This window comes from Vombatus ursinus, unplaced genomic scaffold (genome assembly GCF_900497805.2).
Source record: "Vombatus ursinus unplaced genomic scaffold, bare-nosed wombat genome assembly UNPS02014735.1, whole genome shotgun sequence".
In the NCBI taxonomy this organism is placed as follows: Eukaryota; Metazoa; Chordata; class Mammalia; order Diprotodontia; family Vombatidae; genus Vombatus; species Vombatus ursinus.
The window spans coordinates 2,564,866-2,591,702 of record NW_020954513.1 but is presented as its reverse complement, the minus strand read 5'-3'; the positions used below and the strand labels follow the sequence as shown (position 1 = coordinate 2,591,702).

At 44.0% G+C, this 26,837-nt stretch overlaps 1 protein-coding gene and 1 non-coding gene across 2 annotated transcripts; one reads left to right on the top strand and one right to left on the bottom strand.

Annotated features, from left to right (window-relative positions):
* Window positions 1-3,491: 3,491 nt before the first annotated feature.
* On the bottom strand, window positions 3,492-18,015 carry PGRMC1 (progesterone receptor membrane component 1). Its single transcript, XM_027861405.1, has 3 exons — window positions 17,519-18,015; window positions 10,907-11,062; window positions 3,492-6,396 (listed from the first exon to the last, which is right to left on the bottom strand). Exons 1-3 carry the CDS (start codon window positions 17,844-17,846, stop codon window positions 6,293-6,295), a joined length of 588 nt encoding a protein of 195 aa, XP_027717206.1. The 5' UTR covers window positions 17,847-18,015; the 3' UTR covers window positions 3,492-6,292.
* Window positions 18,016-21,781: 3,766 nt separating this feature from the next.
* Window positions 21,782-21,884, top strand: LOC114042731. The gene has a single exon (XR_003569013.1). It is a non-coding gene; the product is annotated as a U6 spliceosomal RNA (small nuclear RNA).
* The last annotated feature ends 4,953 nt before the right edge of the window (window positions 21,885-26,837 follow it).

Sequence of the window (26,837 nt, the reverse complement as noted above, 5' to 3'; positions counted from 1 at the left end):
ACTGACCTGCCCAGAGTCACACAGCTAGTAAAATCCCTCTGAGAAGGGATTTGAACCCAAGTTTATCCTGACTTCAAGTCCAGCACCCCCTCCATTCCATTGTACGTACCTTCCCCCCAACTGAGCCGGTGAAAGGCTAACTTCTGGGTGACGTGGTTACAAAACATTTTCACATGTGTTCCCGTTTGTTCCCTGCAAAGTAGTAGGACTGCATTAAATCCTCTCTTAAAGAATCCTAACTTTGGGAACCTGTAAGGGACATTAACCCAACTGTTCAAATATTTTTGGGCTTAATATGGGAATTTGTTTTGCTTGACTATGCGTATTTGTTACCAGAGCTTTGTCATTCTTTTGGTTGGGGTGGGATGGGAGGGAGAGAAAACTGCTTGTTAATTGAAAAACAAAATAAAATGTAATTTAAAAAACATATTAGCAGGTTTGCATTTTCCCACTTTTAAACCAAAGGCGGTTCTCAAACTTTTTTTCATGGTAATTTACTTTGGATGATAGGATTTTGAGCTGGAAGGGACCTTGAGTCTGAGGGTCATAGATTTCCAGATGGGAGGGACCTCCAAGGTCATCTTCTCCCAGCCCCATCATTTGATAGATGAGGAACGTGAGGCTCAGAAAAGCAAAGGGACCCAGCCAAGGTTGAATTTAGACAATCATAGATTTGGAGCTGGAAAGGATTTCAGAATGAGGAAATAGGCCTTGGGAGAAGAAATTGCTCAGACTAAGTTCACACAGTTAATGCCAGCACTGACTGGCTTTGTACTCTGGTCATTGCCTGACTCCTGCCACATTTTTGCTCCATTATAGAAATTGTTAGCGTTTTTCTTAGTGTCCTGTTTTTTGTTTTTTAAAGAATGTAACCAAAAATACTGGAAAAACTCATAGCTAAAGTCCATTCACAATATAAGGTAGAAAAAATACGCCTCTGAATCACTGGGTAAAGTCAGGGTGGGGGAAAAGAGTAAAAAGTTCACTTGATCTCCCACTGACACGTGGTGATTGAATGTATTCTCACATTTTAAGGCTGTTTACATAATGGGCTTTAAGAATTTGTTGGTTCTGAGAATTTTTAAATCCATTTTTTCTAGCTTAAAAGGAATACCTAGTTACAGAAAATTAATGAAACAAGTCGATTTCTAAAGGCCTGGAATCTGGCTACTTGGGGATAAAGTTTTTAAAAACAAGATGATTTTTTTCCCTTCCAACTGCCAGTTCTGTTTAGGTATAAAAGAAGCAAGCTGATCTCTTCTCATATAAGACACTGTGTCACAAATAGTGGGAGGTTATTTGGAGAATCCTTACTTTCCACCGGGGGAGGGAGGGGAGCTCTTCAATCACTGATTTTAACCTAAGGGGCTTTCCCCCTAGAATCAGAAATTCACTTGGGGAAAGGCATCACCAGATCTGAGAGAAAGCTGACTTGAAGTGAGGGGGAAGATGCCCATCAAAGGTGATTGAAGTCTGAGAATCAAGTTCCATGCTGTGTTCTGTATTGCTAAAAACATTCCAATTCCAACGTTACCATGGCCAAACATCAATAACTGGGGGTAATAGGTTGTTTGTGTTTACATGACTCCTTATGCAAGTGCATCTTCCTATCAAATTGTAAATAAGATTTAAGGATTCCAACATTATTTGCTGGCCTGTTGATAATGTATTTCATTCAATATAGGCAAGGGCAGGAGGAGGGAAGGGGAGCTGGGCTGCTTGTATTGTCGAAGTTGGAGTTTCACCTTTGACATTTTATAAAGATCAGACTTAGGGGAAGTAGGATCAAAGACACTAATAGCTTTGCATAGCCCCCCTCTACGTTGGTTTCTTGCAGTGACTCAAATGGACATTTGGTCCATAGTATAAATGAGTTAACAAATATAAAATTAGTTAACTTGTAAAAAAGCATTTTGCAAACCTTAACGTGTTATGTAAATACTAGCTAGCTCTTGTTAGAAAGCTTTAATAAGGGGTAACTTATCTTACATTGATGAATAAAAGATCTTGTATCCAAAATGACATTCTGACTAGCAAACCAATAGGAAATCTTTGTACTGGTTCCTTTAAATCAGGGGCTCTTAACTGAGACCCAGGAGGTCCCTGAACCTGGCTGTGAAACAAAAGCATCCCGTTTCAATTTCCGCTCTGAGGTCTCTAACTGCAGTTGCCCTCTTGCTTGCGTTCTTTGCAAACCTTGTTCTGAGGAGGGGTCCTTGGGCCTGGCCAGACTGCGTCCCAGGCATCCCTGGCGCAGCAAGAGTTAAGGATCCGTGGCCGAGTCTGCCAGCACAGGTCCCTGCAGCTGAGGTCTAGAAGGCTTGATGTCATCCTCAGCAAATCAGAGCCTCAGCATCCTCAGCAGCCTCAGCATCATCAGCAGCATCAGCAACAGAGCCCACTGGCAGCGCCAGCTTCTTCGGGAGGCGGCATGGTCTAGTGGTAAGAGAGTTGGCTCTAGAGCCAGTAGAACCCAGGGTTCTAATCCCGCTCTTCCACTGCCTGCCGTGTGGCCTTGAGCAAGCTGCTTGACCTCTCGGGTGCTCTTTTTTTTCCCCTCCTGGACAAAACACCCCCACCTGACCCCCTCCCACCTCCCCAGAGTCCATCACCTTTGTCAAATAAAGGAATTCTCCTTTTCCTGATGGGCTCTGCCTTTGAGCCCATCGGAGGTGACTCTTTTTGTGATCACTGGGCAAATGGTTTAATTCGGGGGTCCTCAGCTTCCTCATCACTAAAAGGGGGGACTGGCCTCAGCAGGCCCTGAGGTCCCTTCCAGCTCTAAGAATGTGGATGTGACCTTGGGCAAGTGTCTCCCCCTCTCTGAGCTCACTTCTTCCTCTGCAAATGGGAAGGTTGGGCTAGGGCAGGGGCTCTTAACTTGGGGTCCACTGGTAGGGGGCCTGTGGAGAGATGTCAAGGGGTCTGTAGACCCTGATGGAGAATATTCTTTATTTTCACTAACCCTGAACTGAGGCTTAACATCCTCCAGTTCTGTATTACTTTTGCAGACAGACTGCCTGAGGGGTCCCTGCCCCCAAAAGGTTAAGAGCCCTTGGCCTAGATGGCCTCTGAGCTCCCTTCCAGCTCTGGGTGACCTTGGGCAGCTCACTACCTCCCTGGCCTCTGTTTCCTCCTCAGTAAAAAGAAGGATTGAACTTAGTGGCCTCAGAGGGCCCTTGTAGCCCTAGGAGCTTTTGTGTGACCTTGGGCAGTAAGTTCTCCTGTGCCTCAGTTTCCTCTTCTGTAAAATGAGGGGGGTTGAACCAGATTAGGGATTCTTAACCACAGATGATTTCATGGGGTCTTTGAACTTGGGGAGGAAATGTCTTGTCTTCATTTTCTAACCTCTAACTGAAATTGAGCATCTCTGATTATTTACAAGTGTTATTTGGGAAAGGGCCCATAGGCTTCCCCGGACAGACTGCTAAAGGTATCCGGCGCACCGTTAGCTTTAAATTTAAAGAAAAAAAAAGGCACCAAAAGCCAGGTGAAGAGCTGTAGTACCACATCAAACCATTTTATTAATTAGATGACAAAAGCACTTCATTCTTCTTCTGATTTGAGGTAAAACCATTACAAATTGTTGACAAAATAAAATGGCTTTAAGAAAAACCCAACTTGGTTAATCAATCGTTTGAAGCTGCTCATGCAATGCTTTGACAAGTGCCCCTTCCCAAAACTGTCCTCAGGTGTGTGTGGTTTGCTTTTGGTCCAGACCTGTGAGTTCATGGGTATCGGGAACTCCCCAAGAGCAAATTCCCTCCACCATGGCAGGCTGGCTTGCCTGTCAGTAAGGTGTTGTGTTCACCAAAAGGCCTCTCCTTCCCAGTGCTTTCTTTTTTCCTCACACCTGGTTCTAGGCATTTTTCTCATTTTTTTTTCCCCAGTGGCTGTACTTTTTCTGTGATAAAAGAACTATGACTACCTTAGAAAGAGTATATTTTAAAATCATGGTTAGTAGTATGTGCTCTTACTCACGGGTAATGAATAGAAAGGCATGTCTCTACTACCTGCAGAGGAAAGAACAGGTGGTTGGGGAAAGACTGGGGGGGGGGGGGGGGGCTGGAGTCCCAGCTCTGCCTCACTCACTGGGGAGACCTTGGGTAAGATAATTTTACGTTTCTGGGACTCAGTATGACAGCATGAAGCAAACTCCCAATATCCAGTCTAAGGGTACCCTTGACCAAAAGGCACTGTGAAAGAAATGGTATGATTTTTCCCCATAAACATCAAATTCATTCACTCTGCAGATACTATAAGAAAGTGTTAAGTTGCTGGTCAGACAGAATGGTTTCTAAAATGACAGTTGCTATGACAATCCAATCCTTATGTTTCTGACACCTAAGAGGGATAGTAGTTTATGAATATAGGTAATAAACTAAAGAGAAAAAGGTTAATGCACGGAGGGAGGTCTCCATTGGACACCGAGGCACTAGCATGGTTCTGATGAGATGCACACCAGTCCCTAGAAGATGACAGCATTTTAGGACAATTCACCACCCTGGGCAGATATTGTGAAACTCTTAACTCTACAAACTATCCAGCATTCTGTGGAGAGGGGTAGGGGAGACTCCAGGAGCATATGCTGGGATACTTGGGCTTACTTTCTGCTTTTAGAATTGTGGTATTGTGTTTAGAAAAGGACTCATTGAGTAAAAACATCAAAAAACGGGATCTGTGATTTCTTTGGTGCAGAGAACTTCCTGGATAAGGAAACCCCCTTCATCAATGCAGATCTGCACCTTCTCTATAATTTGTAGCCCTAGAGTTGCCTGAGGCATTGAGAGGGTGAGTGACTAATCCAGGGTTACACAGCTACCACGTGCTGGGCACATACTCTTATTATGTGAAAACAGAAACCATTTATTTTCAAAGACTCATGGGATTTTTAGGTGCTCAGGGTCTGTGTACTATCCCTCTAATTGCCTTCAGTTCAACATTCAGTGGAGCTCCAAACTAAAGCTTTTCTTTACCGCTACATGAAAGAAAACATAATCTGGATTTTGTTTTAAAGCTCCCTATCCGCCCCTCCCTTGCATTCTCCTCATCAATTTTCTTAACCTCTGTGGATTCAGGGATTGGGCTCAATGATTTTTCTTCCTGAGACTAGTGAAGTGAGTGCTTTGGAGACAGAATGAATAGTCAAAATCTGAAAATGAGTTTTCTGAGTGACCATGCCTAATTATGTAATGAGTGACCAATATGTAAATGGTGTGACCAATAATGAGGGACCAATCTTAAAAATAATAAGTTTTTTTCTTAAACCACAGAGAAAGCAATTTTTCTTGCTCTGTTCAAAAGAGGAGGCAGTTCAGGTTTCGCCTTTCTATTTGGAGTACTCTTTTTTTTCCCCAGGCTGAGAAAGAAGTCGACTGAGAACATTGGCTGTGGCAATGGGGCTTAGGAAACCATTACTGTCATCTTGTTGGGTATTCATGAGTGGGAACTTTGTTAGCTGTTTGCCTTCGAGAGTCTGGAAAGCCACTAACAAGCTGTTTCAAAATGAACTTGTTACTAATGAAGGGACTTGTCCCATTCTCTTCTGCTAGTCACGTGAATGTTAAGATCTGTTCTTAAGAATTCTTTAAAATGGTCCAATAAAGGGAGAGGAACAGGAAGCTTAAGTAGTAATCCCTGCTCCCCACTAAGAGTTAATTAACAACATTTCACATGGATTCTCTTTCACTCTGAGGGACAAAGTGAAAGGGGAGCCAAGCTTTGAAGCTTCGTTTTGGTCCTAGACGGCCACCTCTGAGCAATATTAAAGCCTTTGTAACACTGCAGATTGGCTTTGGAGGTAGAGAAAACCGAAATCGTGCAGTCTGTCTAATTGGAAAATTGAATATTTGTTGTCCTCAAAATCATGCCTGAAAGGGGCTCTTACTGGTAGGTATATGAGAGTTGTTTCACACAGGATCCTTCTAATTGCTTTGGTATCAACCTCTCCTCAAGAGCAAATTCTCACCTGGCAATAAGAAGCTCTTTACTTCAGTCTATACTATGCTACGAATTTCAACAACAACAACAACAATAATAACAACAACAACTATACAACAGGATTACCATTTTCAGTAAGTGCTCTACTTTGGGGTTCTCTAGTTCATCATGCATTGTCTAAGACGGGGAGCTATAGTGATCAAGATAACTAGTGAATTCCATATGATTAAAAAACAATTAACAGCATGTCCAAAGCTTTTCTAAGGCTGGAGTTACGGCTGACTAGAGCGAGACAAGTGGATATTACAAATGGTACTGGGACATACAAAAATAGATCTCATCAACGTAGCCTTTAGTCATTCTTTCGCTCCCTGGCATCCTTGGGACCTTCATCATCCGAGTACACGGTGGGTTCCTCCCCTTCCTTCAGCAGCTTGCCCACGTAGTGATACTTGACTGTAACAAAGAAAATGCACACTGGTCCTTAGAAAAGGTACAAAAGGGATGTAGGAAAGGGGAAGGTGTGGGACAGGGAGGGGAATAAATAATCTTAAAAGAAGAGGTTAGAAAGGTAGGATGGAGTAGGAAGAAACACAAGGCAAGGGCAGAGAGTTTCAAGATGGAAGGACATTTGAGCAGCAGTTTGATATACTGAGCTGAGATTAAGGAAATTAACAGCCAAGAGAAGTTCATGAGGACCAGGGTATTGGTAATCTTTGAAACCAGCTTCATTAGGATGGCAGTGTCCACACCCAGGGTCAAGAGGAAATTAGATACTAAAAGGACAGACACAAATAAAATCGGCAAATGGAGGGGGCAGGTGTAAAAAAAAAAAGGTTTTTCAAGATAAGGGAGACCTATGTTGGATGGTGGAAAGGGGGGTGGTGGTATGTAGGAACAAGGTCTCTTGAACTGGGATCAAGCAGATATATTCATGTCAATGACCCCAAACCCTGGCCTCATCAACTCTCAAGATCATCTCCATTCTAGCTGTCTGCCCACAGGTGGTCCCAAATTGGTGACTATCACCAATGCTATCATTCCACCTCTGTTCCCTCTACCTTCCCCACTTCGTTTCCTAAACTCATATTGTCAGTTTCACCATCCCTCCCAGTCCATCAACCCTATTGTGGCTTTACTTCCACCACATTCACATTGAGGGGTGGGAGGGGGCAGCCTGGACTTGAATTAGTTCACCTACAAATTTCACTTCACTCACCCAAGCAACTGTTTCTGCTCTTGTTCACACCCTGCTAATCCTCAATCTTGCCTCATTCCTACCATCTACCTTCTTTGATCCTGCTTCATCTACTGGGTCCACTTCACTGGTTCATCTTTCTTTTTTTCCAATTCCCTAAATGTGTTTGTACCCCAAGGCATAGCATTAGGCCCCCTTCTTCCTCCACAGACTTGCCCTTGGGGAACTCCCCAGCTTCCAAAGATGCAAGTGCCACCTTTTTGTAGATGACTCTAAAATCCATTATGTTTGGATCTAATTACTCTCTCTTGAATTCCACTCCAGTATCACCAACTACTAACCAGACAATACTATTTGGAGGTCCCACCTGTTCAAAATGTGTATCTGTACTTCCCCACCCGCAGTCCTTTCTTCCCTATTTATATTGATGGCACCATCTTCCTTGTCACCCAGGATTGAAAACTTGGGAGATGTTTTTTGGCTATTTGCCAAATCCAATTGATTCCTACCTCCCAGTCTCTCAAATGGGTCCCATTCTTTGTTGGAGCATAGGATTCCAGATCTAGAATGGAAAAGCTCTTGGAGGCCTAGATTGAGTCAAAACCCCTCATTTTACAGAGGAGGAAACTGAGGCCCAGAGAGATTACATGGATTTGTCCAAGGTACTTTCAAAAGATTTAATGTAAGAATTAGACAAGGATTAACGACATTAATGTAAGTGGCCAAGAAGATTGCTTCTCTTTTGGAACAAAGGTGAGAAAGAGAAATGACCAACCTGTCTAACCAGGTAACCAGAGATGCTTTTGTGTGAAACAATTACCCTGAATGTTTGGAACACAGTGAAGGTTTCTAGGGTGCCTGGTACAGTAGGAAACAAATCAGAAGCAACATGCTGACCCAGGGAAATGAGGTCTGAAAAGGGTCAGACACATTGGCTTGAAGTATTATTGGAGGTCCACAATAATATTGGGAGATAGTCTTAGTTTGGGAAGGGGTGGAGGGAGGAATAATTTGACACAATCATGAAGGTAAAACAGCAACCCACTGATTTAACTTAGCAAAATAATTCTTTGTAGGCCACCATACTAAATAACTCACAAAAATGTTGTGCTGAGTTGGGTGGCTCAAACCAGTGGTCCCTACTTTACTAAAAGGCTTGTATCCAAAAGTCAATTCGGGGGAACCATAACAATAATACATAATGGTGGTGGGGTTCTTGGGTATACGTCTATGAAGGCCTACTGAACTTGCCATAAGCATTATGTATATGACTGGAGTAAGAGTTCTAGAAAAACTCCCTCCCCTGGGTAAAAATGTGTCTGTGGGAAACAAAGTTCCAGTCTGGTCAGGTGCATCTCTCTTCTCACCCCTGCAGAAAGAATTGGGAAACCAACCCCCAGGTCCAAGCTACTGGTGATGGCCCAGGAAGATAGGGAAGGCAGCAGGGCCCACTTCCTGTTGCTTCTAAGTCTCTTAGTCTTCTGCTGCCCAAAAGAACCATATGGACCCAGCATTTGGATAAACCCAAAGGTTTTGCTTAAGGAATTGTTAAAACTTTAAGGTGGAAACTTCTGGTCCCCAGTGGATTAAAAGCAAAGGTTATATAAATAGACAGTTTTTAAAAGAAGGAACCCAAATTGTTAACAAAAAGCTTAACTTCACTAAATCAGAGAGATGAATGAAACAACTTTGGGAGGACCATCTTATACCCATCAAATTTGCAAAAATAGTTAAAAGCAACGGAACTCAATGCTGCTGGGGTTGTGGAGAAATGGTACGCTCATTCATTCCTTGCTGCTGGATTGACCAGCTCATAGACTCTTTCTGCAAAGCAATCTGCAAGTATGTAGTAAAGCTTGCAAAAATAATCCTACCCCTTTTATTGGGAATGAGAGGGTTATCAAGAAGGAAGAAAGCTACCACTTCAAAGATCTCAATAGCAATGATTTGTGATTGCAAAAACAAAAAAACTAAGGGCAGTCTAAATATTCAGCAATAAGGGAATGGTTAAATAAATTGAGTTCATTTGTGTAATAGGCTTAGAGACCAAGAGCTTTGGGAATTACAGTGCCCTCCAGAACAGTGGTGGTGATCTGGCCCCCACAGCCACCATTGAGGGGGACAATCACTGTGGAGAAGGGGGCCCTTCATTACCACCCACTAACCCTTCTTTAGAGCAGATAAGCCCAAGAACCCTTAGAACAGTACCCCACACTCCCATAAGCCCTCCCTTCTGGCTTGGCCCCTCCTGCATTCAGGTTTATCATCCAGGGGAGCAACCCCAGTAGAGAAGTATCCTGTCAACTGCCACTGTTGTTACTGGAATCCACAGCTATTGAAGACCTGGAAAAGAAAGCTTACCACTGAAGTCTTTGGCACCATCAAATGGTTCAGCATCAGAGATGGATGTATTTTTATAAATGGAAATGACATTCAAGAAGATCCATTACCATTAGCTTTGTCTCTGCCCTAGAAGGACCACTGGGCCTTTCCATCTGCCCTGTGGCTGCTCCCTCTGCCTCTCTTTAGAATGTGAGATCCTTGAGAACAGGGACTGTCTCACTTTTCTATTCACATCCTTAGTGCTTTTCAATTACATTCATTCCGGGGCTGGCTGTCTATCCACTAGGCCCCAATGTTGCTGGTTGTCTTTATGTAATTTATTTTTATTTTAGAGTAAAGTTCAATTAGATTCATAGACTGCAGGTCTGCTATCTTTTAATAAAGGTACCCTGACTGCTTTAAATGTCAAGTTCTACAAGAGCAAGCCTGTGTACATATTAGCTACCATTTAGGTAGCATTTAAAAGGCTTGCAAAACCCTTTATATATGTTACCAGATTTGATCACATGCCTCCTCATCCCAGTGAAGACAGTTATTTGAAATCAGAGGAGATAGGTTCAAAGACAATCTGATTCCAACCTCTCTTGCCAGCCTCACTGGACATCATCCCCCCCCCTGCAGCCTGAAATCCTGGTCTTCTCTCTGTTCTTCACACATGACACTCCATCTCTTGCTTTTGTGTCTTTGCCTGGTATGCACTTCCTCCTCATTGCATGCAGCCTCACAGAATCCCTTTCTTCCTTTAAGACACAGCTCAGGCTTTTTCTTCTGCACGTAGCCTTGCCCAAACACCCTGCTAGTGCTCTCCCCCCAAACTACCTTGTATGTAACTGCTCTGTATATATTTGCATTTATTCACTTAATATATATTATATCTATTTTTATATGTTCTTGACTCATTAGAATACAAGGTCATTTAGAGTACGGATCATTTCATTCTTTGTCTCTGTATTAGCAGCATTAAGTACTGCAGCAGCCTGAAAGTTCCCCACCCCTGTTCTTTTAATGAATACTTGTTGATTGATTGACTCAAATCCCTTCCCTTCCCTGGGCCTCAGTTTCCTCCTCTGAAAAATGGCTGGCTTCTGAGACCCATTTCAGTTCTCCATCTGGGAGCCTATATGTGATATAGCAAGCACCAAGAGTTACATGGGGGATATTTCCCCCTCTACATTTAAGTGTGTGTGGTACAATTGTACTGAACATTCATATATACGCTAGAGAAAAAAAATCAGGATTCAATCACAGCAAATGAGTCATTATTGCTGCAATAGCCCCAGGACGTGAACTTTATTCCAGTTTAAAGGGCCTATCAGAATATGCTTAAATTTCAAGCTATTAGTGGAAACTGTGACTGGACTGCCTTGAATCCCCATTACTAATGGAAATTCGATACTACTACAATTAAAAAAAAAAAAAGCTTACAGGTGAACTGCGATTCCCAGTCTTTCAAGGTCTCCTGCTGAGTAGCATTGAGATCTGATAGGTCATCGTACTCATCTTTCAAAGCTTCCTTATCCAAGCAGAAAGTGGCCAGGCCCCGGGAAGCATCTCTTCCAGCAAAAACTCCATATGGTCCCTCTTTAAAAAAGAAAACAGAAAAAAAGGTGTATTCGTTAGCCAGGGATTGTCTTCATGGTTCAAATCATAAGAACAGTTTTGTCCCGGGTCAAATTGGTACAACAAGGTTCCCCTGAACTCTTTGGGAGGCCATTAGGTTGTTGGAAACACTCTGGTGTCCAAAAAAACCTAAATCGTTTAGTAACTACAATAGAATTACTGCAACACTGGTCATTTTCCTTCCAAAGGCCAGAGGATATTGAATCCCCACAGAGAGAGGAAATGACCTGTCCAAGGTCTGAAGGCTAGGATTAGGCTTCAAAACTGTGGGCTCCAGATTTTTTGTTTACTAAAGTGCTTAATGTTTAATAAGATGCCCACTCTTTGGACTAGAATCCACAAAGGGGAGGTGGGGAGGATTAAATAGAAACAAGAGTAAGGGAGCAGACAATAGGCCATCAAAATAGGCAAACTGGCCAGAGGCTTAGCTAGATGGGCACATTCGGTCTGTTTGGGTGGTATTTAAAGTCTTTAAAAACAAAGGTTACCAGGTTTTGTTTTTTTTTCCCTTCTTTAAACAAACTGAACCTCTCAAAGGGGAGGGAATAAGACTTTGGTCACTAAGCATTCAAATATAATACTGGCCACCAGTGAAAATCAGTTTTTAAAAAAGAACAAAATGCTTTATTTTCCGCACTCTTTTATATTTTAATTTTTTTATTCTGAACCTAACAACTGTCAAATACAATGTGAATTTCTATGACTTTTTTTGTGAAACTGCAAATCGTTATATAAAATTGGCTTTTTAACAAGTATATAACCACTTCAGAATGAACCTTCAAAGCTGTCTTGCTTGTCAAAAATTCCTTCTGTCCTCTTCTCTACATATATGCATATGTGTATAGAAATGTTTCCCTGACTCTCTTTTTTAAAAAAGAAAAGAAAAACAAAATCCTCCAGAGCAAATATGCATAGTTAAAAATTGGGGCCTAAATTAGGGGAAATGATTTGGCTAAGGTCACAGGGCTGATAAATGGTAGACTATGGGATTTGGGAGGCATCACTATGCAAAGAAAAGAGGGGGAGATTTGTTTCTGCCACTTTGGGCAGATAGGTCACTGCCTCTCTCGGCGCCTCAGTTTCCTCATCTGTAAATGATGTTTACATCCAAGTTGTCTTCCTGCTCTAACAATCTACAATCTCAGAGAAGGGAAACAGAGCCAAAAAAATCTGAGATTAAGGAGGGTTGAGGAGAGCAGAAGAATGGGATTTTCATGGTGTTTGGGTAGTTACTATATTTTTTGTCTTAGTTCTTGCTGAAAATCTTTGTTTATCCTGATTCTGGATTCAAAACCTGACTGCCACTTACCACCTATCTAAAATGAGGGTGTTGGACTGAATGACTGTGTTCCTCTCAAACAAAGTTTTCTGATTTCCAAATATAGTACCCTTTCAAATAACATCAAAAGTAAACTAAATTGACATATTAAAAAGCTTATTCTTTAAGTAATTTGTGATAATTCAGTGTGCTTGCTCTGAAAAAACAAAACAATATCAAATTTTTTGTTATGAAGGAAAGGATGCAGAAACACACACCCAAAACAAATATGTAAAAGAAATTCCCACACTGGCTGAAAATCACAGGTTTTGAAGTGTATAAACCTTTATGAAATAACTAGAAGTTTTTTTAATACACTTTAAAAAAAATCTTTGAAGATTTTTTTTATTCTGAACTTAATGGATACTAAATAAAACAAGCATTTCTAGTAAAATAGAAAAAAAGATTGCTCGTGGAACTGATAAGTTCTGTTATGTCGAGCTGGCTTTCAAAAAGTATATATTCAATTCAACATGTAACTTTCAAAGCTATCCTGTTTATCTGTGATTCCTTCTGAGCAGTTAAAAAATATTTCAATGCTCTTCTTTTTTTGGGAGGAAAGGAAGCAACTGTACCCCCAGCCCTAATGTCACTTCTACCATTCCCCCCCTTTCCCTATTCTATTTTTTTTTTAGTTTTTTTTTTCTTTTTAGGCAATTGAGGTTAAGTGACTTGCCCAGGGTCACACAGCTAGTAAGTGTCAAGTCAAGTGTTTGGTCTGAGGCCAGATTTCAACTCAGGTCCTCCTGACTTCAGGGCCAGTGCTCTATCCACTGCGCTACCTAGCTTCCCCCCCACCAACCTTTCCCTATTCTAAACTGGAAAAAAAAAAGAAAAAGAAAACCTTTGAACAAAGAGTGAAACAAAACAAATTCCTACACCTTCCAAAAATCACAATCTGAAATGAATAAACCTTTATAAAGAAACTAAAAATATTGTCATAAACTGTAATTTATATATGTATATATATAGAGAGTATATAGAGTGCACCCCTCCAAACTGGAAAACGAGACAAAAAACCTTTGTACTAAATATGCAGTCAATTCCCACATTGACCCAAAATCTCAGGTTTTGAAATGGAAAAACCTTTTAAAATAACTAGAAGTTTTGTAATAAACCTTGATTTTTTTAAAGTGAGACAAAGGTATCTTATCAATATACCCTGTTGCAAAACTCAATTAAACATTAACATGTGGCATCTGTTGGAGAAATCACTTTACAGAAGTTATCCATGGTCCCAAATCTGTCCAGTCCCTTAACTCTTTTCTGGAGGGAGGGTAGTGGGCTAACTCTTCTTTTAATCACTCCCAGGAAAAAAAAAAGTAACTTTTTTCCTTTTTTAAAAAAAATCCTGGTTGAGGTGTGTGTGTGTGTGTGTGGAAGCAGGGAAGGCCTTTCATGCCTATGAGACTATATTAACTTAGAATAGTCCCATAAATGGGGGCGTTCATATTTGCAAAATGAAGATATCCCAGGGCATGTGAAATAGGGCATGAGGGAATTGTTTCAACAGAGCCAGCCTTCAGAAATTGAGCAGGTAACTTTCATGGCAAGGGTGAACATGGGAGTTGTCTTTATTTCTTTTCTTTTCTTTTTTTTTTTTTTTTTAAATTTTCTTTTCAGGTCTGTATTCTCTCTCTCTCTCTCCCCTGATTGAGAAAGCAAGAAAAACAAAATCTGGTTAACTTTCAACAGAACCTACGAGAACATTTCTGATCAGGCTCATTTCAAGGCCAGGAGGAGGTGGATACAACGGGCATTCATTCTCCCAAAGAGGAAGGGGGTGGGTGGGTGGAGGAAGCTGAGCACCTGAACAGAATATGTTTGTACTTTCCTGGATCAGTGCAGGTGGTCGAAATGTTAGGATTCCAGATCCAACCAGCTTAGCATGGTCACACCCTCATCAAGTTGGACTCCACTGAATTCACAATTTGTGATCATTTGACCAAGTGCCAGGCCTGAATCTTACTTACCTGTTCTTAGCAACTTCTTTAAGAAAAATGATTGAGCTCTTTTTGTTTCGATGTTCCCTCATTTCCAAAGAGATTACCATTTGGGGGTAATTAAGAATAAAACAGGAAAAACCTGTGCCCACACCCCCACCCCTGACCTCTTCAAAGAAGAAAGGAAAGTGCATTTGGGCAACTCTCTTTCTGGGTCAAGCTTGGCCATTAGATTCAGCATTTAGGGGTATTTTCTTACTTTTTTAAAAAAATTCATCATTTATTTATTTTTTAGCTTTCCTTTTTCCTTAACAATTGCTTTAGACCAGTATAAATACAAAAAAAAAGAGGGAACTTGAAAACAGTCTGCAGGAAAAACAAGTTTGAAGCACCCTTTGAGGCTTCCAACTGCTCCATTTGCTTCACTCAAATAGGTAACGTGGCCATTATAAATCATTCTTACCTAGCCAGTAAATCAGATCTTTTTACAAGAACCACCTGTTAGAAGAACGCAGAAAGAAAGGAGGGACTTTGAGATCACAGGCCAGGGGTCATTAACCTTATTTGTGTCTTGGAACCCTCTTTGGCAATTTGGAAAAGGCCACCCCTGGCCTACCTTTTTCAGAATCATGGTTTTAAATGCATAAAGTGAAATACATTGGAAACCAATTAAATTGAAATGTAGCATCAAAATTAGAAAATTAAAAAAAAAAACCCAAAAACCCAGGTCTGTAGACCCTGGTTAAGAAACCCTGATCCAAGGAAATGAGGACCAGGCAGGACAAAGCAGCTTGGCCAAGGTCACATAATCAATGGCCTAGCCAGAGCCTTGAATCCAAGGTCTCCCTCCAGACTCTCAGCCCAGAGCTATTTCCCCTCCACCATGATGAATCTGGCATTGCCTCATCCAGGCAACATCCAGGGACTCTGTAGACTGTGGATAATTTGTGGTTGAGTTTACCTGCTTTGCCTCCCTGGGTTTGCTATCCTGTTATGCCTCAGTGATGATGCAAGGGCACCCCATCAATTATGTTTATTGGATGTGCCTCTAGGTGCACTTATGAATGTTATTTTAAATGCACCCCTATATTTTAAATTACACTTCTAATAGTAATGTCTCTTTTTGTGATACTGAAAAACTGCAAACTAAGAACAGGCCCATTGAATGGGGAATGGCTAAAGAAGTTGTGGTCTATAGATGTAATAGACTATTACTGCTGGGAAAGAAACCAGGAACATGAAGGGTACATATGAAGCTTGGGAAGACTTCTATGGGCTGATTAAGAGACAAGAAAGCAAAACCATGAAAGTAATACACACAATAGGAAAAAAAACATGTATGGAATGAAAAAAAAAAACCAAGGAGACTGAATGCTGTTAATTGTAATGACTGAGCTAGGAGCTAAAGAAAATATACCTCCCTCCTTTCACTGACTACAGGTGTGGAATATTACGTATGCTCTCAGCCCTGGTGGGATGCGTTGGTTGGGTTTGCCGAGTTCCTTTTTTCTGTTTCATTTAAAATCTTTGTTACAAGGGCTGGCTTTCTGGGGAGGGGAGGGATATATGTGGAAATGCAGGCTGTATTAAAAATAAAAGGTATCAATAAAAATCAGGTTGAAAAAATGAACTATGTCTATGGGAGACAATAAAAAGAAGGAACGTTCTACAAGGAAACATACATAAGCAGAATTCGGAGGATTGATTCTCAAGCAGTTCTGAACACCTGATTTTCAGGTAAGCTATAAGGTTTACCTAAGACGCCTGGGGGGAGGATTTGTGGTTCATTTCTCCTCCCCTCCCACCAACCACTCCTTAATGAACAAACAAAATTCCATCCTCTTGGGGTTCTCTTCAAAGCTCTTGCAATCAACACCGTATGCAAATCATTTTGTAAAATTCAAAGTGCCATCTTCTCCTAAATTGTTATCATTCCTAATTCTCCCACCCTGGGCCATGGCTCTGTGCCGTAGCCCCCCCCCCCCCTTCCAATTTTCTATTCTAATTATCAATCCTGCTCCCACCTGACCGTAATCCTTTAGCTGCCCACCCAACCACCAAATCTTATACTTCTCAATTCCCAATCCCCAGCGCATTTGGAGTCAATAGATTTGGAGCTGGAAGAGGCCTGAGAAGCCATCTTGGCTACCGTCTCGTTTTAGAGAGCAGCAAACTGAGGTTGGGAGGTGAGAGAAATTGCTCAGGATCACATGGCTAGAAGGCTGCAGAGGTGGAAATTTGAACCTAGGTCCTCCTCAGACTCCAGACCTGAGGCTCTGGCCACTGCACCATCTGGCTTCTCCTCTCCTATCTCACTTTCATGCTCACACCCATATTATTTCATATTTCTAATCCAACCTCTAACCTTTTTTCCCTCTCTCTCTCCCCCACACACCTACAACTGCCCTGCCCCAGGCATCTAGTATCGTGCTTGGCACATAAATGCTTGCTGATTGATCAATGGATCTCTCCCCAAAGGGTTCCACCAAACCTGTCCGTTCTCCCCTCTAACCCTCTTGCCCTGCTCTCCCACAGGGCCCTAAATCTTTCTCTGAGACTAGACATTCTTTCCAACCTTCCTCCAATGTCTGGATTTGGGCTCCCACTTCTTGGAGATTCCTGCAGTGTACCCCTCCTCCCGACTCCATTACCCCCTGACTGCCCGAATCCCCCATTTTACTCCTCCTCAGTCTCCCATGATGGCCCTCATGTCTCCATGATGATCGCTTCCCCATTTCTCCATGGCAATCCAGTTCTTTCATCTTCCTCAATGATCACCCTTCCCAGGCCGAAGCCCTCCATGATTGCCTCCCCATGACCACCCCGTATGCCCGCAAGATTCCCCTCCCCATCCATTATTGTCTCCCAGGTCTCATCTGTCAGCCGTTCAGTCCACGAGTCCCCAGCCCCCCCAACCGTCTCTTCCCCCCCCCCCCCCCCCCCCCCCCCCGCCCTGGCTGCATCCCCCCCCCCTCCCCCATGCAGATGAACCCGCACGCCCCCGCTAATCCCCGCAGGTAGTCCGCGCCCCCGCCCTACCTCCCGCAGGTCAGCCCGCGTGCCTCCCTCCACCCCCGCAGGTAGTCTGTGGGCCTCCGCCCCACCCCCCGCCCGTCAGTCCGCCAGCCCCCAGGCCTCCCGCCGCAGCCCCCGTACCCGGCCCGTAGAACTTCCTGCCCTTGGTCACGTCGAAGACCTTGCCGTTGATGGCCATCAGGATGCGCGGGTCCTGGGTGCCGTCGAAGCGGCGCAGCTGAGCCAGGGTGAAGTCTCGCCGCTTGAGGCGGGGCAGCGCGGGCGGCTCGTCGCCGTCCCCGGGGCCAGCGGTCGGGGGCTGCTCACCACGCACGATCTTGTAGAGCAGGAAGAAGCAGAGGCCGAGCAGCAGCAGGTTGAGCGGAGACGTGAAGATTTCTTGCAGGAGGCCGCCCGCCTCACCCTCCACCTCGCCGGGCGCCACCTCCTCGGCGGCCATGATCGCCATCGAGTGCACTGGGGGAGCCGGAGGGAGCGGAGCGGGGCTCGGGCCAAGGGCCGGAGTCTGGACAGACAGAACGAGGGCTCGGTCTCTACCCGGGGTGCTGCGACGAGTACCGCCCTCACTCTAGCACACTGAAGCGCCCAGAAACCCAGCGGCCAGAGGACGATCAGAAGGCGGGGACAGGGGAGGTGGCCTAGGGGGCGGAGTCCGCTCCGCTCAGCTCCGCTCCCCTCCCCTCCCCCACCTGCCCTGCCCCCTGGCCCCGCCTCCATCCCGCCGTCTCTCCCTCTTTCCCTTCCTCTTCCCCCCCATCTCGGCCACACCCCCCCAGTTGAAGCCTCAGCAACAGACCCCACTTCTAGTGCCCGTACCAGGGAGAGGCGGTATGGTTTAGTGGAAAGAGTGCTGGCTTCTAAACCAGGAAAACCGGGGTTCTAATCCCTGCTCTATCACTGACCTGCCGTGTGGCCTTGGGCAAGCCACTTCACCTCTCCGGGCCCCATTGTTTTTTTTTCTCCCCTATGAAATGACCCCTCAACCTCCTTAAACTGTCATATTCCATAACCTGTCAAGAAACCAATTACTAATTCCATCAAGGGAACTGGAGCTTATGTTTACCATGTCTGTGATCATTGGGCAAATCCTTTTTGCACTTCCTAGGCTAGCTCATCACTAAAATCAGGGGATTGGACTAGATGGCTTTTGTAGTTCCTTCCAGCTCTGGGTCAAAGGTCTTCTGTTCGACCTTGGGCAATGCCCTTCCCTCCCTGGGACTCAATTTCCTCCCTTGTGAAATGAGGAGGGCAGACTAAATCAAGGATGGGGTTCTTGACCTGAGACCCACAGATGGTGGGAAAGGACTATGAATAGATTTCAGGAGGTCCCTGAACCCAGCTGTGAAACAAAAGCATCCTGTTTCGATTTCCCCTCTGAGGTCTCTAACTGCAGTTGCCCTCTTGCTTGCGTTCTTTGCAAACCTTGTTCTGAGGAGGGGTCCTTGGGCCTGGCCAGACTGCGTCCCAGGCATCCCTGGCGCAGCAAGAGTTAAGGATCCGTGGCCGAGTCTGCCAGCACAGGTCCCTGCAGCCGAGGTCTAGGAGGCTTGATGTCATCCTCAGCAAATCAGAGCCTCAGCATCCTCAGCAGCCTCAGCATCATCAGCAGCATCAGCAACAGAGCCCACTGGCAGCGCCAGCTTCTTCGGGAGGCGGCATGGTCTAGTGGTAAGAGAGTTGGCTCTAGAGCCAGTAGAACCCAGGGTTCTAATCCCGCTCTTCCACTGCCTGCCGTGTGGCCTTGAGCAAGCTGCTTGACCTCTCGGGTGCTCTTTTTTTTCCCCTCCTGGACAAAACACCCCCACCTGACCCCCTCCCACCTCCCCAGAGTCCATCACCTTTGTCAAATAAAGGAATTCTCCTTTTCCTGATGGGCTCTGCCTTTGAGCCCATCGGAGGTGACTCTTTTTGTGATCACTGGGCAAATGGTTTAATTCGGGGGTCCTCAGCTTCCTCATCACTAAAAGGGGGGACTGGCCTCAGCAGGCCCTGAGGTCCCTTCCAGCTCTAAGAATGTGGATGTGACCTTGGGCAAGTGTCTCCCCCTCTCTGAGCTCACTTCTTCCTCTGCAAATGGGAAGGTTGGGCTAGGGCAGGGGCTCTTAACTTGGGGTCCACTGGTAGGGGGCCTGTGGAGAGATGTCAAGGGGTCTGTAGACCCTGATGGAGAATATTCTTTATTTTCACTAACCCTGAACTGAGGCTTAACATCCTCCAGTTCTGTATTACTTTTGCAGACAGACTGCCTGAGGGGTCCCTGCCCCCAAAAGGTTAAGAGCCCTTGGCCTAGATGGCCTCTGAGCTCCCTTCCAGCTCTGGGTGACCTTGGGCAGCTCACTACCTCCCTGGCCTCTGTTTCCTCCTCAGTAAAAAGAAGGATTGAACTTAGTGGCCTCAGAGGGCCCTTGTAGCCCTAGGAGCTTTTGTGTGACCTTGGGCAGTAAGTTCTCCTGTGCCTCAGTTTCCTCTTCTGTAAAATGAGGGGATTGAACTTCCTGATGTCTGTCGAGGCTCTAAAGCTACCATCCTATCATCCTTTCCTGAACACTGCTGCTCTCTTCCAGCTCTGGACTTAGGATCCTGTGCCCTGTCCTCAGAGAATCTGCCTATTGCCAGATGAGGGCCCTCAAATTCCTGGTGCCACCCTGGAGAAGCCCCAGGTCATGTATATTGCTTTTCTGAATCTAGCATGTTTCTTAAAAGAATCCCAGGCACTTGTGGTGTTTGCACTCTGGACTTGTTGGGGGGAAACTATCTGATTGACTAAATTACAGGCTGTACACATTCAGGCAGAACAAAGGAACAGAACATCTTCTTCAGGCTCTAATTTGCTCCCAGAGGCACCAGGAACTTATCCTTACTAGGCATTTTAAAGATCTCAAAATTTAAAATTTTTTTTTTAACTCTACCCCTCACCCCCTTTTTCATAGGATTCTAGATTGAGAGCTGGAAGGGACCTCAGAGTTCCTCTTTCATTTTACAGAGGAGGAAATTGAGTCCCAGGGAGGAGAAGTGACCTGCCCATGGTCACACATGGGTGCGTAAATCAAGAGCTAGAAGGGACCTCCGAACGTCTAGTCCAGGGGTGGGGAACCTGTGGCCTTGAGGTCCTCAAGTGCGGCCTGTTGACTGAATCCAAACTTCACAGTTGTTTGGATTCAAAAGGCCGCACTTGAGGACCTAGAAGGCCACAGGTTCCCCACTCCTGATCTAGTCCAACCTCCTTATCCTATAGATGAGGGAACTAGGGAGGTGAGTGACTTGCCCAAGGTCATGTAGCTAGTAAGCACTGGAGCAGAGATTTCCCATCAGACCCTCTGACTCCAGAGGGAACACTGGCACTACCACCAGAAATTGCATCCCTAAATTTTGAAGCTTTTCCCCACTCCCCGACTCCCTCCCTCCCCCACTCCCTCCCTCCCCCACATACCCAGGTGGGGCTCCTATTTTCTAATGCTCACTGGTTGGCTTCCCTTTTCTAGGTGGATCTGTGGAAAGTAGGCTGATCGAAATCAATGCTTAACCGATTTATTGCCTGGATACTCGTCTGGTCCTGACCACAAATATTGCAAAATTACAAGGCCTCAGTTGAGCTTGGATTTTGAACTTGGTTGCTCTCAGGTGGTAGGAGGAGGTCCCTAGGTCATCCTATCAGGCTCTCTGGACTCCATTATAATCCAGGCAAGCCCTTCAACTTATTAGTGGGCTTTGTACAAAGTCGTATCCTATTCCCCCCCCCACCCCCAAGACAATATTATCAGTGTGGGCCAGGCTCCAAGGCCACCCAGTAGAAGTCATTATGTAACAGATTCAGTACTGATATCTGGAGTCCCAGGAACAGGCAGTACAGGATGAGGAGGAAGAGAAGGAAAGGGAGTTAGAGATGATACTCAGCCCTTTAAGGGCTACAGAGTGAGCCCAAGGCAACATTATAAGATAACATGTTGCTTGCTATGTCCTTCTTCCATGCAAGGTCTTTGCTGCCAGGGTCGCACAGTCATTTTTAACCCCTGAAGGTCAGGTCCTGCTCCCCCCTGCCCCCCAAAGTGCTAGATGCTTCCAAATCCCTGACTTACCTCCTGAGTTTCTGAAGCATCCTCACTTCCCCCAGGGAAGTTTTCTTTCCTTGCCTCTTGATACCTGAATATGTCCCACTGAGGTATGAGTGACTGACTGATGGTCCCCAAACTCAGGAGCATTTGTATTTGGAAAATTAATTCGTTAAGGAGAGATGACAGGATAAATAGCCCAGTCACCTCATTTGGTATAAGGTCTAGTCATGAAGAGGGGCCAGCAACTAAAGATGACATAGAGACAATCACAAAAAAAGGCTGCGGGTATTAGGCTCGTAAATGGGTAGAGAGACTAGGTACAGTGGAAAATATGCTAACGTCAGCAGCACATATACTAAAACTGGAATACAGAGAAGATTAGCATGGCCTCTGCAAAGAATAACATGCAAATTTTTGAAGTGTTCCATATTTTTAGCTGAAAATTTAAAAAAAATAGAAAATAAAATATCCAATCCCAAAACAAGGCTCAAGGAACAGATACGTGTCAGGATACAGGGCAAAATCCATTGCAGGGTATGGCTGCCCGGTAAATACCAGGGTATGCAGACCAGCAACATAATATGGTGCTAATGCTGGTACATTCCATAACATGCAACTGGGAGCAGTTCTATAACAGGATTCTGGGAGTCCCCGTGTAAATGGATAAAGAGACCATGGGTATGGGTATGGGAATTAATGGCATAAATCTAGAGAGGGGCTACATACATAAAAGAGCAAAGCGACTAGGGATTTTAAGAGTGTATAGAGACTAGACACATAACTGGGGTACAGAGACCAACCTCATATAAGAATATGAGATATGGAAACCTCCCAGAATTTGGAGGTCACCAAAATGACAGGATTAGGGGACCAGCTACAGATGCAGAAGGCAACCACCTTACGGGGGCAAGGAGGGACCAGTTAAATTCAGCACCCGGGCATGTCATTGGGCATAGGATAGCAAGTACATACCTTGACTCTGGTGGCTGTGACCCTTAGAAGAGTACGATGATTCCTTCATCCTCTAAAGCCAGTGACTGCTGGCCCACTTCCGGTTCCTCCCTACATTCCTCCAGACTCTTTGCCTTTCCATTGGCCATGCCCTGGGCCTGGGCCTAGATGCTTTCCCTCCTTATCTCTGCCTTCAGGCTTCCTTTAATTCTTTCCAGACTCAGCTCCAAAGCCACCTTGGGCAAGAGGCCATTCTCAGCCACCTCTACTCCTCCACTCCCTAGCACTAATGTTTTCTCTTTAGATTTCTGTACTTCCTACAGTCACATAGTATATATCTTGTATCTACCTAGTTATTTGCAAATTCTCTTCCTCATTAAAATGAGAGCTCCCTGTGGGGCATTGCCCACACCCGTGGGGAGTGTTTTTGCCTTTCTTTCTAATCCCAACACTTAGCACAGTGTCTGGCACATAGTAGGTGCTTAAGAAATATTTGTTGACTGGTATTAGGTACATGCCGGCATACAAGAACCAACCACATAACAGGGTACAGGAACCTGGTAGGCACCAGAGTATAGGAAACAATCGCATAACAGCACACAGGGATCAAGGACAGATGAAGGAATATAGGGACTAGGGACATCAGAAGGTCCAGGGACAAGATATGTACCAGGATTTAGGGGCCAACCATATAATGGGGCGTAGGACCCTGGCATGTACTAGGCTATATGGAAGAATCACATAACAAAATACAGGATTCAGGGCAGCTAGGTGGCACAGTGGATCCCTGGATTAAGGAGGACCTGAGTTCGAATGCAGCCTCAGACACATAACACTTAACTAGCTGTGTGACCCTGGGCAAGTCACTTAACCCCATTGCCTAGCCAGAAAACAAAAAACAAAATACAGGGATCAGGTTATAGTGACAATAACAGCAACAACAACAGCAACAGCAATAACAATAAGAAGAAGAAGAAGCATTTATAAGGTTCTTTAAGGTTTGCAAAGCACTTTACATATATTAACTCATTTGATCTTCACAACAACCCTATGTGGCAGGTCCTATTATGATGTCCATTTTACAGCTGGGGAAACTGAGGCTGATAGCAATTAAGTGACTTGTCCAAAGTCACAGAGCTAGTAAATGTCTGAGGCAGGATTTGAATTCAAGCCGTCCTGACTTCAAGTTTTACACTCTATCCATTGTGCCACCTAGTTGCGTAAGACAAGGTCAACGAGACAAAGACCAGATACTTGAGATGGTTCAGGAACCAAGCATGTATTTAATATTTTAATATTTCCCCCCCAGTTACATGTAAAACCAATTTTAACATTCTTTTTATTTTCAAATTTTGAGTTCCAAATTTTCTGTCCCTCCCTCTCCTTTCCCTCCCCACTCATTGAGAAAGCAAGCAATTTGACATAGGTTATACATGTGTAGTCATGCAAAACACATTGCCATGTAAGTCATGCTGTGAAAGGAAATAGACAAACAACCCCCCCCCCCCCAAAAAATAAAGAAAGTAAAGAAAAAGTATCTTTGATCTGCATTCAGGCTCCACCATTTCTTTTTCTGATGATGGATAGCACCTTTCATCATAAGTCCTACAGAATTGTCTTGAATCACTGTATTGCTGAAAAATAGCTAAGTCGTTCACGGTTGATCATTATACAATATTGCTGTCACTATGGACAAGGTTCTTTTGATTGTTCTCACTTCACTTTGTATCAGTTCAGATAAGTCTTCCCATGTTTTTTCTGAAACTATTCCTTTCATCGTTTATTATAGTGTAATAGTATTCCATCACAATCCTAGACCACAATTTTTTCCAGCTATTCCTCAATTGATGGGCATCCCCTCAATTTCCAATTCTTTGCCACCACTAAAAGAGCTGCAAAAAATATTTTTGGACATATAGGTTCTTTTCCTTTTTATTTTTTAATCTCTTTGGGATACAGATCTAATAGTGGTATTGCTGGATCAAAGAGTATGCATGGCTTTATAGCCCTTTGGGCATAGTTTCACATTGCTCTCCAGAATGGTTGAATCAGTTCACAACTCCAACGACAATACATTAGTGTCCCAATTTTCCCACATCCCCTCCAACATTTGTCATTTTCCTTTTCTGATAGGTGAGGGGTGGTACCTCAGAGTTATTTTAATTTGCATTTCCCTAATTAATGTGATTTAGAACATTTTTTCATATAACTATAGATAGTTTTAATTTCTTCATCTGAAAACTACCTGTTCATATCCTTTGGCCATTTATCAATTGGGGAATGACTCTTATTTTTATAAATTTGACTCAGTTCTCTACATATTTGAGAAATGAGGCCTTTATCAGAGAAACTTGCTGTAAAGATTTTTTCACAGTTATGATTACTATGTATTTTCTTCCATCTTATTTTCCCCCTGTTTATCCTACTCTCTCTCTCCTTTGACCCTGTCCATCCTCAAAAGTGTTTTGCTTCTGACTATCACCTTCCTCAATCCATCCTCCCTCCTATCAGCACTCCTCTTCTCCCTTCCCCTCCTACTTTCCTGTAGGGTAAGATAGATTTCTATACCCTGCTGAGTGTGTATGTTATTCCCACTTTGAGTCAATTCCAATGAGAGTAAGCTTTTGTACCTCCTTTTTCATGTAACCAATTCTGCTTTTTAAGGAGTTCTCTTCAGTGGATTTTTGTACCTCTTTTACCATTTGACCTAGTCTGTTTTTTAAGGTGTTATTTTCTTCAGTATTTTTTGCGCTTCCTTTACTAAGCTGCTGACTCTTTTTTTTTATGATTTTCTTGCACCACTCTCATTTCTTTTCCCAATTTTTCCTCTACCTCTCTTATTTGATTTTTAAAATCCTTTTTGAGCTCTTCAAGGAATTCTTTTTGTGCCTGAGACCAATTCACATTTTTTTTTTCCTTTGAGGCTTTAGATGTAGTAGTTTTGACTTTGTGGTATTCTGAATTTGTGTTTTGATCTTCCCTCTCAACCATAATATCTTTCTATGGTCAGGTTATTTTTTTTTGTTGTTTGCTCATTTTCTAGCCTATTTCTTGACTTTTAACTTTATGTTAAAGTTGGGCTCTGGTCCTGGAGTGGAGAGGGCACTGCTCTTCTTCAGGTTTTTTTGTGCAGCTGCTTTCAGAGCTAGTTCTGAGAGTCTATACGTTTTCAGTTCTTCCAAGTTGGTATGATCTAAAGAGAGATGTGCTTGCTACTTTCTTGACATGTCTGTGAACAGCCACAAGCATTCTTTTCTATTCTGAAACTGGGACCAGGGTCCCCGCTTCCTTGTAGCCACAAACTCTGGTGTGCTAGTGTTCTTTCTCGCCCTAGAACTACAGTCCAGAGGATCTGTGTATGAACAATGCAAAAGAGTCCTGCACCCAGTGCCAGCAAAGGGACCCCTGTAATCTCCTTTTGACTAGTTGTTAGATCCCCTTACCATCTGTGGGCTGAGAGTTTAGGAAACCATTTGCTGATTCAGTTGCCCCAAGACCTGTCTTACCAGGGCATTGTCTGTGCTGCACTGTGCTCCACTCTCACTTTGGTGCCACAGACCTTACTTGCCAACCTTTTAAGTTGTCTTGGGCTGGAAAATTGTTTCAACCCATCCTTTTCTGGGTTCTGCCACTCCAGAATTCATTTTGAGGCATTATTTAAAGTTGTTAGGGGGAAAATTTGAGAGAGCTCAGGTGAGTTCCCACCTTTTCTCTGCCATCTTGGTTCTACCCCTTGTCTGTTTTCAAAGAGAACCAATGATATCACAGGGTAATGTCTTGGCTCATGTGTGAATTGAGTTGTACAAAGTCATCAGCCTCACTCTCTCCCTCAGAGTCACCAAAGTTCGGTAGCAGGGCAAAAGTCAAGGTGATTGGCAATGGCCCAGGATGAAGTGGACGACTGTGGTGTCTTTGATGTCTGACCCAGCTGTAAGTGTTCTGCAATGCCTGCTTTGATCACCTTCATGAATGTTGGAACAAATTGTTCTCATCTGCGCATTCCTCTGGGGAAAGTCTTCACATGTTTGGGGTAGACATCTCCTAACTCACCAACAGGTTTAAGGCCTGTAGATTACCCTCAACCTGATTTAGCCTGTCTGCTGAGATGGTTTAACTAGGGTGTGGCTGCTGAACGTGCTACAGCTTCTTAGAGCCACAAGTGAGAGTTGGGGGACCAGTTGGACACCAAAGGTGGATGAGCAGCCCTGTAAAGGGCTTGGCAAGCCCTCACACCAGTGGTGCTGGTCCTCCTTGAACACCTCATAACTCCCCCACCCCAATTTTGGAATGCTTCATGAATTTCTGTGTCATCCTGATGGAAAGGTAAAGGATTCAGAGTGCAGGATGAAACATCTCTCAGTATCTCTCTCTCTTTCTCTCTCTCTCTCCCTCTCTCTCTCTCTCTCTCTCTCTCTCTCTCTCTCTCTCTCTCTCTC

Excerpts from the sequence above, each read along its gene's own strand:
- PGRMC1 (XM_027861405.1), bottom strand. The coding sequence starts at position 17,846 with ATGGCGATCATGGCCGCCGAGGAGGTGGCGCCCGGCGAGGTGGAGGGT. Across the intron at positions 11,063-17,518 it reads CAGGAAGTTCTACGGGCCGG|AGGGACCATATGGAGTTTTT; the intron begins GTACGGGGGCTG and ends TCTTTTTTAAAG. Across the intron at positions 6,397-10,906 it reads CTGGGAATCGCAGTTCACCT|TCAAGTATCACTACGTGGGC; the intron begins GTAAGCTTTTTT and ends TCTTTGTTACAG.